The sequence below is a fragment of the Megalobrama amblycephala genome, linkage group LG18 (genome assembly GCF_018812025.1).
Source record: "Megalobrama amblycephala isolate DHTTF-2021 linkage group LG18, ASM1881202v1, whole genome shotgun sequence".
Classification (NCBI taxonomy): domain Eukaryota; kingdom Metazoa; phylum Chordata; class Actinopteri; order Cypriniformes; family Xenocyprididae; genus Megalobrama; species Megalobrama amblycephala.
Genome location: NC_063061.1, coordinates 50,254 through 71,555, shown reverse-complemented (window position 1 = coordinate 71,555; position 21,302 = coordinate 50,254). Strand labels below are relative to the sequence as shown.

Sequence of the window (21,302 nt, the reverse complement as noted above, 5' to 3'; positions counted from 1 at the left end):
CGATAGAGCATCTCATTGTGTCATTAGAAATGAGTGTGTCATCTGACATTGTGTGCAGGACCACATGGAGACAGATGGAGAATTCATCAGTGTTGTGAAGAGACGGTTCTCCTTGCATTCTCATAGATGGAGTTCAATTCATTATGGGAGTCTGATTCAGAGAGTGTATTATGCTTTATTGTAACTCAGAATTAGATGACAATGCATTTGTATTAGTGAATAAATGTGCTCAAAAAAAAAAAAAAACCTTATATATACACACATTTGTCCACATGAATGTTTCTGTCAATTCAAGTCTCATATGATGGGATAAGGATAAGCATATAGTTTCTATTATCACGTGTGTCACAATTTTTAACACTGCATCTAGTTCTTAAACACTCGTCCTAAAAACACTTGGAATGAACAGTAAAACAGTAAAAATTTGAAATATTTTAACAATTTCTCTACCAACGTATTTGTATAATGAAAATAAACAAAAACAACACAAATGGATAACTCATTCACGGTTTATACATGTGCATCAAATACGTGCAGCTGGAAAGATTTCTTCACACTGTTGAAGCTTTAATATTTGGGCCGTTTTATGTCCACCCTGTACGAAAGAAGAGGAGACGGATCATGAGCATGCACTGTATGACTATAGGCATTTCACTGCAAAATAACACATTTTGATCTGATCATAACATGGCTACATCACACTAGACGACAAACTGCCAAACTCCAATTATCTGCTCAAATCTCATTTCTTTATTGAGGTAATTTACATGAGCACAATGTCTGGGTTATATTATATTATATATATATATATATGAAGAGTTTGGTTCCAAAACGCAATAACTCCATTTTGATTAATTTGAGTAAAAGACATTTTCTTTACCAAGAAAGTGGCAAGATGAAAACCACTATTTTCTGTTTCAAAATTTCACATGGCATCTTTTGGTTATAAAAGACATTAAAAATTCTAATCTATATTTTGATTTTAAAAAGTTTATTATAAAAACAATTTTTTTTCCAAAATGCAATAAATCTATGACACTCTTTTTTTTTTTTTTCAAAATGCAATTAATCCATCAATATAAATGTTATTTTTCAAATTGAAAATACACAACAAAGTAAGTTGATTCACATATATGACAGAGTCTAAACTTTGCCAATATTTATCTTATATACAGACATTTTACTAAAAATACATTCAACCGTCGCTCCAATGGTCATCTTGTTAATGTTATGAATTATTTGTTATTACCGATTAAAGAGTATCTGGCGCCACTGCACGGTTAAATAAACACATTTGCAGAGTATATTGGTATTAAAAACAACTTTTTAAAAAGACTTCAAATGTTTACAGTGCATGGAATGGTGCACTGTGATTGGTTGAGAGTGGATATATCGCGTTCTGCAGAAAAAGGAGACTGGCGTTTGTCACGTTTTGGAAAGAAAGGGAGAAAACATGACAGAATAACACGACGGATATCGCATTTTGTGCAAAATTAATAAATGACTTTTCAATACCAACCAGATACAATACTGATTTTGGCAGAAACTCAATTTTTTTGAAAATGGCGTTTATCACGTTTTGGAACCAAACTCTTCATATATAAATTAACCGAACATGGAAAATGAATAGGAAAGCCCAAACGCAGAGCAATACTTATTAAAAGGCATGCTCACATATGCCCCGTCTCAGGGGGTTATTTACCCATTCTTCATACGTGGATTACTCAGTTATCTGGATTTTACTGTTGGTGATTTGACATGATCCAGGGGTGTGTTTCCCGTACAGCGACATAAATCACTACTTAACTACCATAGTATGATAAATCATTGAAGAAATCAACTAGTCACGAAAAAGCATATTGTCGCAAATTTGTCGTTCAAAAACATTGGTGAATGATGTCACGCAAGCGGTGGAGTAATAACTTTTTTAATGAATCTATAAATTTCCATCCCATGTGTTCAAGAGAACAAAAGCGTCATTTCCTGGGAAACTGGCACAAAATATTTGTAAAAAATAAATAAATAATTCTGCAATCAGGGATGAAATTGTGGCTCTTTTTTCATCCATCATAACAGCGGCAGATGAAACTCAAACGCTTGTGTTTAGGAGTGCAATCTTGTGAGACGCCTCTGGAGGGAATTAAACCCAATCATATTCTGATGACAGACTTTGACTAAGGCAATTCAAGAACCACCAAACTAAAATTTGAGATGCTGCGATATGATTGGTTAATTGGACTAACCAGCGGACCAATCACATTCTCTGTTGAGGCAGTCACGTGAGATTTTTGTTGCGCATCGAGGGATTTAAGCCCTGGGTATACTTCACACTCGCACACGTACACAGGCGTTCGACGCATGTGCAGTTTTGAGCAATCTCTCACCACCAGTTACAACTCATGTAAGCGGCTGTTTACACGACACCGCTTTCAACTAAAAACGGAAAACTTTTCATGCATTTTGGCCATTCATTTAAATGACAACAGCGTTTTGGTGGCCTGAAAACACAAACTTGAAAAAGTTTTTCAAAAAAAAAACGCGAATCTGTGAAAATTGTTTTGTTTCATGCTAGAGTTGTACAAAAGAGAGTACTTTGTAACCTCTTCACACAATCTCTCGTCTATGTAGGCCTACATTGTCGCTGTAGCTTGCATGTGTTCCAGTCTGTGCTGTTTATGCAGTTTTTTTTTTTTTTTTTGACTACCTTGTGAATTTACGCCCCCAGGGCATGACTGCCACCTTGTGGATAAACTAATTACTGCCAAGAAAAATTTAATGCGCATTTGTGACCTGTGCCTACAAGTATGCATAGTTACAAAAAAAACAAACAAACAAAAAAAAACCCAGCGGTGCATGTAAAGTACGTGCATACTCTTCTGATGACGAAATTTGCGTTGCACACTGTACGCTGACCCTCATGCACAAGTAAAAAGGGAAGTATACTTTGGGCTTTATTCAGTAAATGCATTTCCATCGTAGTTAATGCATATCTTCTTACCGGATGAAAAAAAAAATTACGACTCAATTGAGTGCATATTTTATATATATATATATATACACACACACACATACACACACACATATCTGCTTTCATTTCACATATGAGTGGCCTAGACTGAAAATGTCAATATTGCCATTCACATTCATTCATTTTTAGATACTCAGGAGTAATTGGAGAAAAAAAAAAAAAAGGAAAAAAACAAGACACTCACCCATCTGCCTCCATCTTCTTTCTCTTCTCAATGATCTGAAATAAACAGACAGTATGAGCATGTTGCAGAACTGAATGTGACACACTGAACATCACCACTTAACACCTGTTTGCAGCTTGTGGTGGTCATTTCTTACACAGCGCTTAATTACAATTTCTTATACATTACACAGAATGTTAATGAACCAGGTAAACTCACAGCACTGATTTTCTTCCACTGTCGGTCTAATTCGGCCTTCTCGTTGGTTTCTTTAAAGCGACGAGTCTTTCTGCCCTCTGACATTTTGATGCCGTACTGGAAGGCGGCCCTACAAACACCAGCATCAACATCATTAAAGTGAACACAACATCACACTGACAAACTCAGAAAATACAGCCTGTGTTACTTTGGCAGCGCCTCCTTGTTGTTCATGTAGTCGCTGTACTCCTCTTGAGTGTCAAAGTCCCAGCGGCCCAAAGGACCCTTCTTATTACCCTACAAACAGACACACTCATGAATATGCCTGACCGGAGACACTTGGAGAAATTACAACTCATCAAACTCATTCATGCCTGGTCCATCTTGCTGTAGTCCACTTCTTCATCGCTGTCCACAGCCAGATCATCCATTCTACAAGACGAAGGAGCAAATATTTGCTGTTAATTTTACTTCAAAATCTCAACATCATTATCTTTAACTGCACATGACAGTGCTGAGAGAAGAGGTAACTCACGTGGCAGGGTAGCATTCAGCGTAACTGTTTGACATCCCAAAGAAATCTCCCAGATGCTTCTTCTCTTCACGTCTGCTTCCAGTGCACACAGTTAAAGAAACAAACTCAACACTGCAGTGTGATGCATCACGTTACAGAAGAACGCTTTAAAAACATACACATTAATACAGAAATGATATATGATTTCAATGTCTGCAGCCAGGGCTTGACATTAAAGGGATAGTTCACCCAAAAATGAAAATCTGATGTTTATCTGCTTACCCCCAGCGCATCCAAGATGTAGGTGACTTTGTTTCTTCAGTAGAACACAAATGATGATTTTTAACTCCAACTGTTGCCGTCTGTCAGTCAAATAATGCTAGTGGATGGGAACTTCTACAATAAGAGTAAATAAAACTTGCTTAGACAAATCCAAATTAAACCCTGCAGCTCATGACGACACATTGATGTCCTAAGACAAGAAACGATCGGTTTGTGTGAGAAACCGAACAGTATTTATATAATTTTTTACCTCTAAAACACCACTATGTCCAACGGCATTCATCACTCGATTCGTTTGGTCTGATCACGCTCTGACAACGGCAGTGATGTCTCGCGCATATACTTCAATGAGAGCGAGACATCACTGCCGCTGTCAGAGCGCGATCAGACCAAACGAATCGAGTGATGAATGCAGTTGGACATAGTGGTGTATTAGAGGTAAAAAATGATATAAATACTGTTCGGTTTCTCGCAAAAAACGATCGTTTCGTGTCTTAAGACATCAAAGTGTCGTCACGAGCCGCAGGGTTTAATTTGGATTTGTCTGTCGTGTTTTATTTACTCCAAGTTCCCGCTGACATGCATTGTACCACTGACAGACGGCAGCGGTTGCAGTTAAAAATCATCATTTGTGTTCTACTGAAGAAACAAAGACACCTACATCTTGGATGCGCTGGGGGTAAGCAGATAAACATCAGATTTTCATTTTTGGGTGAACTATCCCTTTAACACCCGTCAATCCGCCAAATGTGGGTGTATTTCAGCAGTGGCGTGTGACGCAGTCACTCCTACTAGCCACTTTTGCAGGTTGAATTTTATATGTAATATATACATTTTTCAATTGTATTCCTTTAAAAGAAGCCTCTGAAAAAATAAACTAAGTGCAATGTAGTGTTGTCAAAAATACACATTTTGATACATTTCTCTCTCTCTCATCTCTCCGACAGCGAGTCGACACACAAACCCAACTCCCCTCCATTACTCGTTTAATTTGCTCTGGATAAATACTGTTGGGGTTACAAGGCTTGAATTTCGGTGCATAATTTTACTCATTCCCTTTTTTTGTGCTTATGCTTTTGTGCCAATACCCAAAGTGTGCACACATAAAGCCGCCTCTCAGTATTTTTTCAGTAAATTGATTTCTTTTTCGCTGCATATTGCACTTAAACAGTCAAATACACACAAAATAATGTCATAATGCTGGTCTTGGCAAGTATTCACGTAAACAGTTATGTTTTAAGGGAACGTAAACAGTTGAGAAAGAAAACGCATGTGTAACAGTATAATGGATCCGTGCGTCAGGTCTTAAAGTGACAGCAGCCTAATAAACCTGCTGCCAAATTATGAGATAATATTAAAAATATTTAAAAGGCAGTTTGTCTCCATAGTATCGATGTCAAAATTGTGGCCAGTGAAAATGCTGAGTGGCTAGAAACTTTGGAAAACCACTAGCCACAGTGACTGGTGAGGAAAAAAAGTTAAATATAGACTAAAGCCAGGTGCACACTGTGCGATTTATAACAGTCCTTTACGATTGATGCATGTCAGACTACAAACATGATCTTCATGTCACACTGTGGGATCTCAGCTGTCATTATGTCACTGTACGACAGTCAAGACGTGTTAAAAACGAATGCACGCTTAAACTTGTCTGGAGTTTTACATCTTAAACCCACACACGTTTGGTGACTGTGAGTTGCATTACATGCAGGACTGAAAGAGTGGTAAAGACATCTCTAGCGTTAATTTTGATCACGGCTCATCTTGACAATTTGACATTCGTCGTAGGAGAAGTCACACTGGAGGATTGTGCGCCAAATCTTCTGACACTGCCAGAATTTCATCAGAGGTAAAATTTTAATCACAACAGTCATTAATCGGCTGTCGGTGAACACGTCAAACTGGCGAACAAAGACTACAGATTTTAGCCTAGGATTGTAGGAATCTTTTAGGAATTTTAACACTTTTTATTCGTGTTTGTAGTTCTAATCGAATCCTCGTCCAACACACAATGGGTTGTGGGCAATATCAGCCGTTAGACTGTGCATGGATCTGCACTTCGGATTCTAACCAGAAACAGTGGACCATCCAGGTATCTTTTGGAACACTCATTTCAACACACTATGATTTGGAACACACCAGTTCTAATTTAGAATACGAACTGGAATGCAACAGTTGTGAGTTGAAACTTTTGATGCAAGGAGAGTATATCTAATTAGAACCATGTAACTGACACTGACCATCCTTACAGCAACTGTGCAGTTTGACTAACTAATGTAAGGTACCGTAATGAGTGATGTCTGTAAGGCATCCTATTCTTTATGAAATTTATTTTTTTGGCTTTATGTCTCAAAAAATCCTGTTCATTTCAGACCGAATTTCAAGTAGGCGTTTCATCATTTGCATCTCAACTTTATAGTATCATTCTAACACAAAGTGCGGCGTCTGAATTTCATTCATTCTGTTCACATCAGCAGTCACATGAAGGATATGCTTCCGGGCCCTGCAAGTGAGCAGCTCCAGCAAACTTTTCATTGATTAGCTTGATCTGGTCCTTCACAGAGGCTGGACCTGCAAGAGAACATCACAACCACAGCATTGAAGTACCCAACAGCCCTGGAGTTTATCATTCAAATGCATTTTTTTTACTTTGATCATTTTTCCAGAGAACTATTCCTTCATTTAACTACTTTTATATGCAAACTCCACGGTTCCATAAAGTGCAGAGAGTATGAAGATTGTGAAAGCTTACCTTTATCGATGTCTATGACCTGAAGAGAGAGAAATATAACACAATTATTACAGTGATTGCTATACTTATGATAGTGATATAAGGTCTCCACAAATATTCTAATGCATTGAGGTCATTTTCTTCAAACAACAACGATCAGCTGACCTCCTCGTCAGCTCGAGGCTTCTCAAAGTAACTGTGTCGTCTTTTCTCCTCGTCCCGATCTCTCTCTCTCTCCCTCTCCCTCTCTCTCTCCCTCTCACGCTCTCGATCTTTCTCCCTTTCCCTCTCTCTCTCCCGGTAGCGCTCTTTCTCTTTGTCTCTGATGCTCTTGGAGGTGGAGGGTATGTAGTCACCGATGTCATCAAAGATGCTGCACACAAACACACAGATGGTTAAGAGGCTAACGATCAGATCATAAACCTAAAACATTCGACTGCATGTAAACTCACCTCAAGTCAGCCTCAGGTGCTTTCTTCTCATCCAGACGCCCTGAAAACAGAAAACACTCAACATTCACACACTTTTCAAAGCACATGTTCCATCAAAATTTATTTGGTTAACATTACTGTGCTTACTTTCTCTGTTTTGCCAGGATAAGTCTTTATGGAGAAATATTTAAGTGAATTGTGTTACATTATTTACACCTTCCAAAGACTGTGATGACACGTTTCCACTTATTAATATCACAGATCTAGCTAAATTATGTATAATTTTTTTTTTTTTTATGCGCATTTTTAAACACTGCTGCAGAGTTTCTAAGAGATGGAAAATTTGAGGTCATCTGAACACCATAATCAACCTCTCGATGCTTTTTCCTCTTTTTTTCCCTCTTTCTTTCAGTGATGTCTAGGGCTGTAGGTAATAATTGCAGGAAACTACCTTTGTCCTTCTTCTTGATTTTCTTGTTGCGTGTGCCCTGCCTCAGGTACGACAGGATCTGCGTCAGTTTGCTGATGACTATGTCATTGGTGGTGAGTGTCGTCTGAGCCTGAGGAACAAAAACAGCAGTTTGACTATACATTCACATTCACGCATTTGGCAGATGCTTTTATCCAAAGCAACTTACATTACATTATACTATACATTTGTATCTGAGTATGTGCAATCCCTGGGATTGAACCCATGACCTTTGGCATTGCCAGTGCCATGCTCTAACCACTGAGCTACAGGAAAGCATTATAACTATACATTAAAAACAAGCTGAAGAAAAGCGAAGTGGAATCTGCCCGTGCAATGCAAACCGACTGCCACAATGCCATGGTGTTCTGAGTGTATTTAGCACTCTGAGTGGTCAAAGGAGCTGATCTCCAACTCTGTTTGGAACTGACAACTATATTTACTAAAAAGTGTGATTCACAAATTGTCCTGCTCATGCAACAGGTTCCAGGGGAGGGAAGGAGAAAAAACTCAAGCCCCCTTTTTCCCAGGTTGTAAACTTGTATAACATGTAACTATAATTGACAGGCCTTAGTTGCATCCCAAAAGACGCACTATACACTCAACCGTGCAGTGTATGAATTTTAAAAGGATATTTTGTCATTCTGAGCACACGTCTCCTCAATTAACCGTGTGAATTGAACAGTGCAGCATCAGTTATTCGCCATCCTACTACTGCATTATGAGCAATAGCAGTAGTGACACTTGATATGACTATCTACGTGTATATGACTATCTTCTTTCAGATGAACACATATTAAAAAATATCCGGCTCTTCCAAGCTTTATAATGGTAGTGAATGGGGCTAAAGATTTTGAAGCCCCCAAAAAAGTGCATCCATCCATCATAAAAGTAATCCATACGACTTAATAAAGACCTTCTGGAGCAAAGTGATGCATTTTAGTAAGAAAAAAAATCCATTTATAACTTTATAAACTAGGGCTGACCGATATATCGTATGCGAATGTCACGCGCATTTCGTTAGTAAGCCGGTTCCCTGATACCCGACACATGACTTATTGATGAACGCAAAAATGCAGAGGATAGAGCAAAACAAAACACAACACTGGTCAAAAATTAGAAGTCTAAAATGAGAATTTTTTTAAGATAAATATCAGAGGATTTTGATATAAGAGAAGAGGAGCTTGAGTTTGTTGCACAGCCCTATTTGTTAGAACCGCGAGAAGCGTCTAAGCTTACGCTAGTACTCCATACATCGGGTCAGAGGTCACTCTTCTGCCAGAACTCGACTTGCATACGGCTGTTACCAGAAGCTAGGGATGTGACGGTGAAGAAATTTGGAGCTTTTCCCTCTTTTGTGCCTCACTTTTAAATTGCTAATTCGAAGGCTAAAGGACAATGTGCACAACTGCACCGGCATTCATAACGGTGTGGAGCAGAGCAAGCTTTTACGATTAATACCTACGGGAGTTGAGTTTCCATAGGAATGAACAGAATTCGCTCACTCCGCTTCACACCTGTGAACACGAACCGTTATGAATGTTCGTGCGGCCACATGTATTAGAATTACCACCAAATTGGGGGTGGCAATTGCTTGAATAGTGGGTTCATTATTATTCTTAATGAAAAACAACTAGAAAAACACAAAACAGGCACTTTTACATTTTGCTTTGAAACCAAATCTTCCGCCATCGGATGTTGCGGCTGAACACCGGGAACACCAGTAGCACTGACTAGCACAGCAAGCCTACCAGAAGCCAGTTATTATCCTTTATAACATTATAAATACGAAAGTTTTTCTTAGAAAAACCCATCACTTAACTTCAGAAGGCCTTTATTAACCCCCGGAGCCACATGGATTACTTATTATGGATGGATGCACTTTTTTGGGCTTCAAAATCTCAAACCCCATTCACTCCCATTATAAAGCTTGAAACTGTGTTCATCTGAAAGAAGACAGCCATATACACCTAGGATGGCTTTAGGGTGAGGGAATCATGGGGTAATTTTCATTTTTGGGTGAACTATCCCTTTAAGTAATGTCAAAGTGTGTAATCATGTGTTTGGGGTCTGTACCTCCATGGTGGGGCAGTCGGCTTTGCTGCGGATGAGGGTGGTTGGGATGTCGGTGTCTGCATACTCGTCTTCCAGGTCCACCACATAAGCCATACGGCCTGGCAGGAAAAGCTCGTTACGCTCCATCTGACGACCCTTGAACAGGATACGATAGATGTTCCGTCCTAAAGAGCAGAAGAATACACAGAACTCACATGTAGTACAGTCTTATTACCGACCACGAGATTAAACGCAGACTGAACTCACCCAGGCGAGTCTTGAACTCAATCTTCTGCTCTGGATCTTCATCTCTCCTGTCAATCACAAACATGTTAAAAGACAATCGTAGCTGGGTTAAGTGAACAAATGTGACCCTGGACCACAAAACCAGTCATAAGGGTCAATTTCTTGAAATTAAGGTTTAAACATCATCTGCAAGTTGAATAAATAATCTTCCAATTGATGTATGGTTTGTTAGGATAGGACAATATTTGGCCAAGATACAACTATTTGAAAATCTGAAATCTGAGGGTGCAAAAAAATGAAAATATTGAGAAAATCACCTTTAAACTGGTCCAAATGAAGTCCTTAGCAATGCATATTACTTACAAAAAAACTAAATTGATATATTTACAGTAGGAAATTTACAAAATATCTTCATGGAACATGATCTTTACTTAATATCCTAATGATTTTTGGCATAAAAGAAAGATCGATAATTTTGACCCATACAATGTATTGTTGGCTATTGCTAAAAATATACCCGTGTGACTTATGACTGGAGACAAATAAGGAATTATTAAAACATACTTGACTTCCTTCTGCACTTTCTCAATCATGTCCTCCTCTTCCCGCTCCTTACTAGTGATCTCAGCTCTGACCTGAAATTAAAACAGCACCATAAGCAAAAGCAAATATGTGGCAGTGGTACGATTATCATACAGTGGATATGCGGTTGTACCTTCTGTAGCAGGGCAAAATCCAAACCCTTCACCAAGTGAGTGTGCTCCATATCACCACCCAAGAACTTGGACTCCTGGATCAGCTGACGCCTTTTCTCTGCTGCTGATTTGTCCCTGTTCAACAGTGCAGGAAAAAATCCACATTTAAATAAAAAAATAACCCAAAAGCACCTCTTATTTTTACTTGTAAATTATTAGCAAGTCCTATAAGTATTCAATTGCTAATATTACTGTTGTCTAAATAGCATACAGGTTAAAACTGTTGGCATGCTGGTTTACAGCCGCTAGACACAACAGTGTCACTAGGTCCACTGTGTTGTGTGATTTTGGGAGTAATGCAAATGAAACTGAACAAATAAATTACGTAATTTGCAAAGGCACAAATCTAAAAACAGAATGTCAGGTAAGTTAAACTTAAATAAATCAGCAATATTCTGGTCATGGGGCGTTTCAATCAGGCTATTGTCTGGTCGGGCAAGTAAAATATTTTCACCTGCCCCTTAAAAAAAATCCTCTTGTCATTGACAAATGCACTACAACTTACATGCCAAATCTGGTACAAATTACGCAAAAAAAAAAAATCCCACGAACTAGTTGGCAAAAAAAGAACAAAAAGAAAGAACCCCTAATAAGAAAAACCAACAGGAACAACAGGTGCCTACACATCTACAGGAGATGGTCCTATAACAAAATGCAGCTGAAGAAATATAATTCTGATTATTATAACATACAGTAAAAATGAAATTATAGGCACACATGACAGAGGAAACTCACGCCTCTGCAGTGGGTCCCACGGCTCGATAGTTGGCTGTGGTGCTGATGAGCTCAGTCTCCTCGTAGTCTTTATTAACACCATCACGTCGTTCTCGAGCGCGGTCACGGTACTTCTCCGCCAGCTCACGCTCTCTCTCCATCTCCTGCTGCCGCAGTTTAGCATAGTAACTTCAAACAGAACCGAGAAGCGTAAGAACAGAGAAAAATAATCTCATAACCTCAAAACACTTGAATTTTTACAAGACACATTTTATATGCATTTTTGTACTTAATTTAAGCAAAAAAATTCAATGTTGAAAAACAGTCCCAAATTCTGCCTGGTACATGAACTTTACATTTGCTAGCACAAGCGGGGTCTGAGAGGATTACTGTAGAAATACTGTATTCTGTGTTGCATGCAGGTAATATATTTACAATACTATAATTATTTATTAAATAAAATTATGTGTATTTACTCAGGGGATTTAGTGTGAATTTTCAAGTTACCAGAGTTTTCATAATGTGCGTTTTTACATTCTTTTTTTTTCCCCCAAATTCTGCTTTATTTTTTTCTAAATACAGAATTTTTTTGTGTTTTAATTTTTGTGTTTATTTTTTTCTTCCATTTGAATTTTTTTTGGTTAAATTATTAAATAAGTATAAATAAATAAGTAAAAAAATATAAAAATAAGTAATCAAAAAGCATGTCTAATTAATTGAAATCATGAAACTTACACAATTTAACAACAGTTTATTACAAGTTTAACAAAAATTACATTTTGAGGGTCCTATGAAATACATTTTATTTTATTTTTTTCTCAAATTCCATTTTTTTTTTTTTTACCAAACTCTGTTTTCTGTTTTAAGTTTTTTGGATTCAATTTTAATGTTTTACTTTCATTTCATTTCATTTTAATAATCAAAAGGCATGTCTAATTAACTGAATTCATAGTAAACAACAAAATTAATTAAAAAAAAAAAAAAATTAAGTGACCTTTGATTGTGTATTTTTCTGGCAATCAAATAAAGGCATAAAATATTAATTTTATTTAGCTTTTTAAATCATATGATATTAAACATTTTTTGTGTCAAACAAAGAGCTGCACAACAGACAACAGAGCTTTACTGTTAAAAATAAAACATGGAAGAAAAATTGTGATTATACCTTAAAAAAAGTTAATAATAATTTATTATTATTATTATTACTACTACTACTACATTGCAACATAGCTACATTCTATTGTACAATAGTAATATATTTCGGTCAAAATTTCTTCTTTCTTAAATCGAACCTTTATTTTGACGGGGTGCCGTGAAAACCTTTCTGTTTCATTGTTTATGATATTTAAACAATGTCTTTTTGCAGTTTAATATTCACAAACAAGCCTATATCATGATTTGAATTAAGTGTACTGACCCACTTTTTATTTATTCATCAAAAATTTGATAAATTCTGTGACATTCCACGTTATACAGTAAATTCCTTTTTGAAAGACTGAAATCATAGCATAGTCCATTTAACTTTCTAACCTTATAAAAAGTTAATCTGCAGTGAATAAAGCCCTCTCGGGATTCTCATGATAAGCGGAGCCACTAATCGCATTTTCTACTCTTTTGACATTTTTTTATTTGATAAAATGGTCACTGCACCAGAGCGAAATGTAGGAAAGTGTGCAGAAGAGCAAAAGTAAGATTAGTTTTTCGAAGCAGTATTAATCTAGGATGATTCATTCACTGTTCCCCAACTTACCTTTTTTTCTTACGCCTGCGAGCTGCTGGATCCTCATCCTCGTTATATTCCCGTGGCATCCTGGGAAAATCATCGTAACAAAAATGTCAGCTGATTTAATAAGACTTATCATGGAGACATGCAGCATATGATCAAAGACAGATATCAAAGTCAAAGTACTCATGGTGCCGTGTTTTGGAGGGTGGAGCTGAGGACGGGGTGGCTCTCGGGGTCATCAGAAGCTTCCTGAAGTCATCATTGGTCAGCTTGGATCTGAGTATCACAAACAAATTTCATTGAGCCACAAGAACAGGTGAGATCTGACTCAAGAATGATGATAGGAACATCACTGAACCTTCAAGAACATATATTACATGGACTGCCACAAAAACCATAACAATTATTATCATAATTATAATTAGAGAAACAAGATGCTATGCATTTGATATAGTGTAAATGTGATTGGAATATGGTCACTGCTGATGCTTCACTCATTTAATCACATGAGAGGACAAAAAAACACCTGAAGTTATTTACAAATATACAGAGGGAACGCTAGAGATTTAACAAAAGAACACTCACTGCAGAAAACAAATTACTGTATTTAACCACCAATCACACTGATCATCTATGGTGGACATCAGCAGATTATATACATGAACTAAGTGAACTTACTGTAGCGCTGACCGATGATCTTCCACCTCATGGCCATCAGGAGCCAGAGGATTGGAGTACACATCAGCTGAAAGAGACAAGACACCTGAGGGTTAGCTTACACATCAGACAGAAGAAAGAGTCAAAAAACAATTACGACGAGTAAAATCAAAAAGACAAATGTCATATCACACTGTAGTGAGTATTAGATGTGATGGGAGATTCATTCATTGCCGATAAGATACATGGCTTGAGTAGAAACTATTGATTTCTCCATTTTAATGGATTCTCATTGTGATGAACCGATACTGATTCTTAAATCCCAAGAATTGATCTTTTACACCAGTGGTTCCCAAACTTTTTATCTTGGAGTACCCCCTGAAGGGATCACCATCCTTCTGCGTACCCCCTCTCTTCCACTTCGACTGCAGTCACACCTTTACCATTAAGGGACAATATTTGCCCCCTAAATTGATTTTCCAGTGAAAATACTAAATACTAAATCGTATTTTTACGTTTATGAATAACTTTATAAATTAAATATTGTTTTAAATAAAAATGATGGTGAAACTAAGTATAACTTTTAAATGTTAAACTAAAACCGCCAGTAGGTGGCAGCAAGTCACTGTTTTTATGAGTGAGTCATTGAATCATTCATTCAGTAACGAAGCAAGTGGCTGTGAATGAATCATTGAATCACTGACTCTCATGATTCGTTCAAAGCCGCAGAATTGTTCGCGAAACACAGACGTGTGTTGTAGTTCTGCTGTGGTTTTCGTTAGAACTATTATTTCATTGCAAAATAGAGTAAATATGACAGTACTGTGTTTAAAATGTACGTTTTGTTTTTTGACCTGTTGTATAATAATGTCACGTTTGCAGTCATGTGGATATTTGGGTACAATTGCATTCTTGCTCGTTATCATCATTAAATACAAGAACTCACACATGGTATGTTTTTGTATCGGAGAAAGTTTGAGTCTTAAATCGAAATTAATCCATTATCTGTGTCTATATTTGTTCTTCATGTGAGTAAGTGCTAAATCTCTACTTTTACAAAGGTGCATCGTCGAAAACGACAGTAATTTAGCGCGATTTAAGGCAGCAGACTGCGCACAATCAATCATATCCATGCTGCTTGTGGATACAGTAATTTTTGACTGCAAATGATGAGGTAATCTGATTAAATGTACTGGATTTACGACATTTTAGCAGTTAGAAATACATGCTCTATTTTAATATTATTTTAAGGTATAATTAAATTAACTACTCAACATTTTGTTCGCGTACCCCCTTTTGTCACGTCACATACCCCAGTTTGGGAACCACTGTTTTACACTATGCTGTTTTCAGTTGATGTGTGAACAAAACTACACTAAACTTTATTTGTAGAGCCCTAGAAATCATTAAACGTCATGTGAAATGGTCATATTTTCCTCTTTACTATTAGTTATAGCACCAAATAAGCATGAATGAACATCAGAAGGTATGTTGACAGATACAGTACAACTTACTGAAATGTATCATGTCTCATGTAATCGATCATTCAGTTTTTCAACCACAGAAAGACGCCAATAAAACAGCTTGAGAACAATCTTACATAAAGTTAAATTTAAAGTTAAATTTCTACAAAATAAACCGGAAACTGAGGGTAACGCAGGTATGACGCAATTGACAGGCGACTCCTCACACGTCCCGCAGCCTTGGTTAAAATTACAATTTCCTCACGATTTACAAATAGTTGCAAACATTTGGGATTTTGTAAGTACTCAAGTGAACAAAATATATAACACTGGTCTAGTGGTTTTTGGATACTTTACTGCAAAAATATTACATATTGCACCTTTAACCAGTTCTTTAATGTATTTCAAGTTTGAATAATTCTGTCATAAAAACAAGTTATAGCCACCGTTTAAACGTTTGCATTTCACATAAACTAACTGGAGATCAAACATAATTATGTCATTAAAATGTTATTATAAAATTTAAATGTTTGTAAAGAGCTGTTAATTGTAACCTTTAATATTATAGTAAAGCAACTGACAGTGTAGATATAGTTTACAGCATTAGTTTACTGTAACTATACCACATCTATATCCAAATCAATATCGAATTGAACAGCAAGCTTGTGAATCGAAATCAAATCATGAAATGTGTGTCGAATCCACTCAAACATGAAGCATCTTTACTAACGTTACTCGACTGATGTAAATAATGAGGGTTTGGCTGCAGGAGCTTTGCTGTTTTTGTGTTAATATGTTTTTTTATTTGCACAAACAATCTTCTTGTATAGCTCACATATTTCTACAGCTTACTAAATCTACACATTGTCTTTGAAGTCTACACAGAAACACTACATCGCGTTGTGTAAACGGCACAGGCATGTTTTCATACGATAATAACATATATGACATGATTTTTCATCTGTACACAACATAAACGTTTAATAAACGGTATGTAATACTTACTTTCGCGTTCAGGCATGATGATATTAAACGAATCACCCTAAATCGCGACTCGATGCACTTTAATGTTGATAGTAGGTCTGCTGACGTCACACTTCCGCTTACTTCTCTCCAGTCGCAGCAGCGCCGCCTGGAGAACTGGAGGAGAGCCGATCATCACACTAGTCACACTGACATGAAAACAGGGTGAAATTGAATAAAATAAAATAGGATATGAAAAGACTTTTGGAAAATGTACTACGTCAGGCGAAATATTAAAATAGATCATTATTATTTAAGAAGAACTGAAATCATCCAGTTCTGTAGGTGGCGGTAATACAGACGAAGCTGGTTTGCAGCAGCCGATAAACAAGAGAAGAAGAACACTTCCGTTCATTGAAGGTGACTGTCATGGCGGCGGCTGCAGTAGTTCGTGGAATCGGCTCAAATTTGTCGAAGAATCTGCGTGAGATCCGCCTGCAGTTATGCCAGATATCCGCTGCCAGTCAGGGAACCAGGTGCAGTACTGGAGGAGTTTACTATTTGATTTGTTTAGAGAGTGACTGCCCTCTAAAAGCTGTGTGTATCACTTGCACAGTAGTATTCATGTACATTATAAATACTGTCTGAAATGATTCGTATTGACATGTCAAACCGATTAGCTTTTAGTCATCCACTGTTAGTAATCACAGTTAAATTATAAATTCAAACACTTTTCCAGTATTGTGTTTGCTCCCATGTGTGACTGTGTGTGTGTGTGTGTGTGTGTGTGTATATATATATATATATATATATATATATATATATATATATATATATATATATATATATATACACACACATGGGAGCAAACACAATACTGGAAAAGTATATATATATATATATATATATATATATATATATATATATATATATATAAGTAAGTAAAAATTTAGAACATTAAATAATGCTTTAAAAAGCCCTTACACAACAAAGACAATGTCAAAAATGTTTCTTTTACACCAAGAGTAATGTTAAATAACTTTTTGCACATTATTTTATGTGTGGTGTGTCAGGGCTCCAGAATAGCAGCACCTGAATTGGAAGCAAAAAAAAAAAAAACCTATATTTGTATTCCACAAATAACATCTCATTAAATATTCTCTTAAAGGTGCAATATGTAATATTTTTGCAGTAAAACATCCAAAAACCACTAGGCCAGTGTTGTATATTTTGTTCACTTGAGTACTTAAAATATCCCAAATGTTTGCAACTATTTGTAAATCGTGAGAAAATTGTAATTTTAACCAAGGCTGCGGGACGTGTGAGGAGTCGCCTGTCAATGTCGTCATACCCGCGTTACCCTCGGTTTCCGGTTTATTTTGTAGAAACCATGGAAACCCCAAAGATGCTTTAATATTTACATGTTTTAATAGGCAAGGGAACAACTGTTTTAATATATTGATAAGCAGAAAACTAATCATTGTTATATAGCTCAACACGTTTAGTCTTATTGTTTAAATCTAATTTTTTGCGAGTACCATGCTTTACCACGCCTCAGAGAAAAACACTATTTTGTGAAGTAGCTAACATAGCATAATCAGATGCAGCTTTATTTTTAGTGACAGTAATACAGAATTTTCTCCATCATACAGTATGTTTTAAAATTAATTGCATGCCATTTATCAACACAATATGATATTCTAAAATCGATCTATCTTACTGCAGTGTGTAACAGTGTCTCACAGCAGCCGCCGAGCGAACGCACAGAGTAACGTTATAACCTCATACTCATGACCGGAAAAGCGGAAGCGGCGCCGGCGACTGTGTCATAATAAAAGTCCCGCTGCTCGTGAGGCGTGTGTTGATCAATCGCTCCAGCTCCTCGTTCAGCTCCACAACACTCGCTCCTGCTCTGCTTCATACTACAGTAACATTAATAATCGCATCCATGAACATGATTTCTTCCTGAGTCCTATCCTAATTCTTTTCCACCAACCGTTGAGGTGGAGACCACATGTCCCTAGATTCCGCTCTCAAACTTGGCGTCATCAAGCTACGCCTTTGTTTTGAATAGGCATCTAGCGGACCTCTAGTGGACAGAAATCTTACATATTGCACCTTTAACTCAGATTCTTCATCTGTGATATTCTGAAAAATATCAAGTTTTCCTACAAAAAAAAACAAAAAAACATTTTTTTTAACATTTTCACCTGTAGTGTCGACTCTCTGCTGCCAGAGGGAAACCTCTCCTGAATTCTAGAACCGTTCAGTGCTGTTTGTAGTCTCAGGGATTTTATAACTGTGTTTAAAACCAGTTTAATCACAGAGAGAAATGTGTGCTGTTGTAATGAGGAATTCAAGCACTTCTCACTGGATCTTGCAGGGCCCCTGTTATGCTATGCTCATTTACAGGGTAATATTTTTGTTTTGTCTATAATAAGTTTACAAGATTTAAATGTTAAAAAAAAACTAATTATTTTTCTTATAACTTGCATTGTTGCAGCACCTCTTTTCACCCTCTGTCTGATTGCTGTTTTAGTTTCAGTTTTCTTTAAAACCCGCCTTCTGAAAAGTGTAGTCTGCTCTGATTGGTCAGATGGCCCCTCTCTTGTGATTGGTCTACCACTTACAGCGTGTGTCGGAAAAGTAATTCCCCTTCCAAAACAGAATATCAGCTCACAAGGCTTCATTGAGGCACTAATTATGGCTGTTTTAACGATTAATCACATCCAAAATAAAAATTTGTGTTTACATAATATATGTGTGTGTACTTTACATATTTATTTTTGTATTTATATACACATTCACATACATGTATATGTTTAAGAAATATTTACATGTATATGTTTATATTTATATATCATTTAAATGTATAAATATTTATTAATTTTTATATTTTTCTTAAATATATACATGTGTTTAGAAATACAAAATAAATATACATAGCACACACACACACATTATGTAAACACAAACTTTTATTCTGGATGTGATTAATCGTTAAACAGCGCTACTGTAAATACTACTGTAAGTCCAATCATGACAGTCAAGAAGAACAAGGTGATTGACCCGAACCACATTCGCAGGCACATCTTGTAATAGTTCTCAGTCTCATTCTAATGTTTTGCTAATTATTATTATTTGTTGTTGTTATTTTAGGGATTTTATTGAGCAGCATTATGTGACATTAAAGAAGGCAAACCCTGAGTTTCCCATCCTGATCCGAGAGTGCTCTGGAGTTCAGCCCATGCTGTGGGGACGATATGGTAAGAAAACAACATAACTCAATCATATTCATACAAATGTCCATGTATACATAATGATACATCTCTCTGCTTTAGGTCTTGGTAAAGAACACAGTGTTTCACTGGACAACATGAACGTCGACCAAGTGGCCAAAGCACTTGAAACAGTAGTAAATGCAAAACCCTAAATAAGCCTCCTAATGTATAATGTTGTAAATGTTATTTGTGTCACAAATGGAAAATAAATGTATATTCTAAAGTCCTTTAATTTTTCTTTTTTTGATGGACACTCGTATGTCTGCTTCCACCATATGATTCTGCAGATAAATATGTAGATTTTCTTATATATGGATATTTCTAGTAATCATAAATGAGAATTCATTGTTCATGCTAGCCTGGTATCAAGCATGTATACAACAATACAACCATATGCATAAGAATATTTTAATAACCTGTACTCTGAACAGTTGATTGTGACTACATTCCCAAATACAGCGTGAGAAAGTCATACGTATATGCACCTAGCATATTCAACATAAATAATCATAGGTTTCATCCTAAAACAGTTTTGATGGAGTGTGATATATTGTGTGAACGTCCCCTTTGTTTGTTTTACATATTTCCTGCACCCATATTTACTGTTCATTTATCAGAATCAACTTCTTCACCAAGTTACTTCTGTCATATCAGTTTTACATTTCCAGAATCGCTGCTCCCAAGAGAATTAGCCATTGTGCGAGGCCTCCTGTGTCTACAGTCTATGATGAAGTGGCATTTTAAAAATTAGACATTATACAACATATTTGAAAGTACTTCTATCCTCATAACTTGTCGACTGTACTCCATGAACAGTATTTGTGATAATAAAGCCATTAGTTCACCCAAAAATGAAAATTACCCCATGATTTACTCACTCTCAAGCCATCCTAGGTGTATATGACTTTCTTCTTTCAGATGAACACAATCGGAGCTATTTTAAAAATATCCTGGCTCTTCCAAGCTTTATAATGGGAGTGAATGGGGTTTGAGATTTTGAAGCCCAAAAAAGTGCATCCACCCATATGGCTCCAGGGGGTTAATAAAGACCTTCTGAAGAGAAGCGATGGGTTTTTGTAAGAAAAATATTCATAATTAAAACTTTATAAAATATAATCACTAGCTTCCGGTAACAGCCGTACATGAGTCTAGTCCTGGCGGAAGAGTGACCTCTGACCCGACGTATGGAGTAGTGTAAGCTTAGATGAGAGTAGACGCTTCTTGCGGTTCAAACAAGGCTGAGCAACAAACTCAAGCTCCTCTTCTTTTATATTAAATCCTCCAATATTGTCTTTAAAAATTCTTGTTTTAGATTTCTAATTCGTGACCGGTGTTTTGTTTTGCTCTCTCATCTGCATGATCGTCAATACGTCATGTTTCAGGTCAGAAGTCACTCTTCTGCTGGAACTCGACTCACATACGGCCATTGCTGGATGCCAGGTGTTATAGTTTATAAAGTTTTAAATATATTTTTCTTACAAAAACCCATCACTTCTCTTCAGAAGGCCTTTATTAACCCCCTGGAGCTGTATATGGATTACTTTTATGATGGATGGATGCACTTTTTTCTGCTTCAAAATCGTAATTCACTACCATTATATAAAGCTTGGAAGAGCCAGCATATTT

The 21,302-nt window shown here is 36.6% G+C and overlaps 3 protein-coding genes across 4 annotated transcripts in view; 2 read left to right on the top strand and 1 right to left on the bottom strand.

The window, feature by feature from the left end:
- The window catches only part of LOC125252408 (macrophage mannose receptor 1-like), a 37,491-nt gene extending 37,238 nt beyond the window's left edge, over nt 1-253 (top strand). The window contains exon 13 of one of the 2 annotated variants that reach the window (XR_007181219.1): nt 59-253. The gene's annotated coding sequence lies outside the window, so the exon portion shown is untranslated. Of the gene's footprint in view, nt 1-27 lie in introns of both variants that reach the window. The other variant, XR_007181220.1, reaches the window with a different exon arrangement.
- ik (IK cytokine) lies at nt 156-16,592 on the bottom strand. The gene is made up of 20 exons (XM_048165674.1): nt 16,438-16,592; nt 13,991-14,057; nt 13,496-13,588; nt 13,337-13,396; nt 11,608-11,775; nt 10,833-10,947; nt 10,682-10,752; nt 10,139-10,185; nt 9,893-10,056; nt 7,799-7,907; nt 7,369-7,408; nt 7,082-7,289; nt 6,938-6,956; nt 6,678-6,756; nt 3,925-4,005; nt 3,764-3,821; nt 3,598-3,686; nt 3,411-3,519; nt 3,213-3,247; nt 156-595 (listed from the first exon to the last, which is right to left on the bottom strand). Exons 1-20 carry the CDS (start codon nt 16,451-16,453, stop codon nt 568-570), a joined length of 1,656 nt encoding a protein of 551 aa, XP_048021631.1. The 5' UTR covers nt 16,454-16,592; the 3' UTR covers nt 156-567.
- Nucleotides 16,593-16,691: 99 nt separating this feature from the next.
- On the top strand, nt 16,692-19,902 carry ndufa2 (NADH:ubiquinone oxidoreductase subunit A2). Its single transcript, XM_048165675.1, has 3 exons — nt 16,692-16,931; nt 19,555-19,661; nt 19,737-19,902. The coding sequence occupies exons 1-3, from the start codon at nt 16,825-16,827 to the stop codon at nt 19,826-19,828; spliced, it is 306 nt and encodes a 101-aa protein (XP_048021632.1). The 5' UTR covers nt 16,692-16,824; the 3' UTR covers nt 19,829-19,902.
- The last annotated feature ends 1,400 nt before the right edge of the window (nt 19,903-21,302 follow it).

Excerpts from the sequence above, each read along its gene's own strand:
- ik (XM_048165674.1), bottom strand. Across the intron at positions 7,908-9,892 it reads CCGACTGCCCCACCATGGAG|GCTCAGACGACACTCACCAC; the intron begins GTACAGACCCCA and ends TTTGTTCCTCAG. Across the intron at positions 4,006-6,677 it reads CACTTGCAGGGCCCGGAAGC|TGGAAGCAGACGTGAAGAGA; the intron begins ATATCCTTCATG and ends AACTGTGTGCAC.
- ndufa2 (XM_048165675.1), top strand. The coding sequence starts at position 16,825 with ATGGCGGCGGCTGCAGTAGTTCGTGGAATCGGCTCAAATTTGTCGAAG. Across the intron at positions 16,932-19,554 it reads GCTGCCAGTCAGGGAACCAG|GGATTTTATTGAGCAGCATT; the intron begins GTGCAGTACTGG and ends TTGTTATTTTAG. Across the intron at positions 19,662-19,736 it reads CATGCTGTGGGGACGATATG|GTCTTGGTAAAGAACACAGT; the intron begins GTAAGAAAACAA and ends TCTCTGCTTTAG.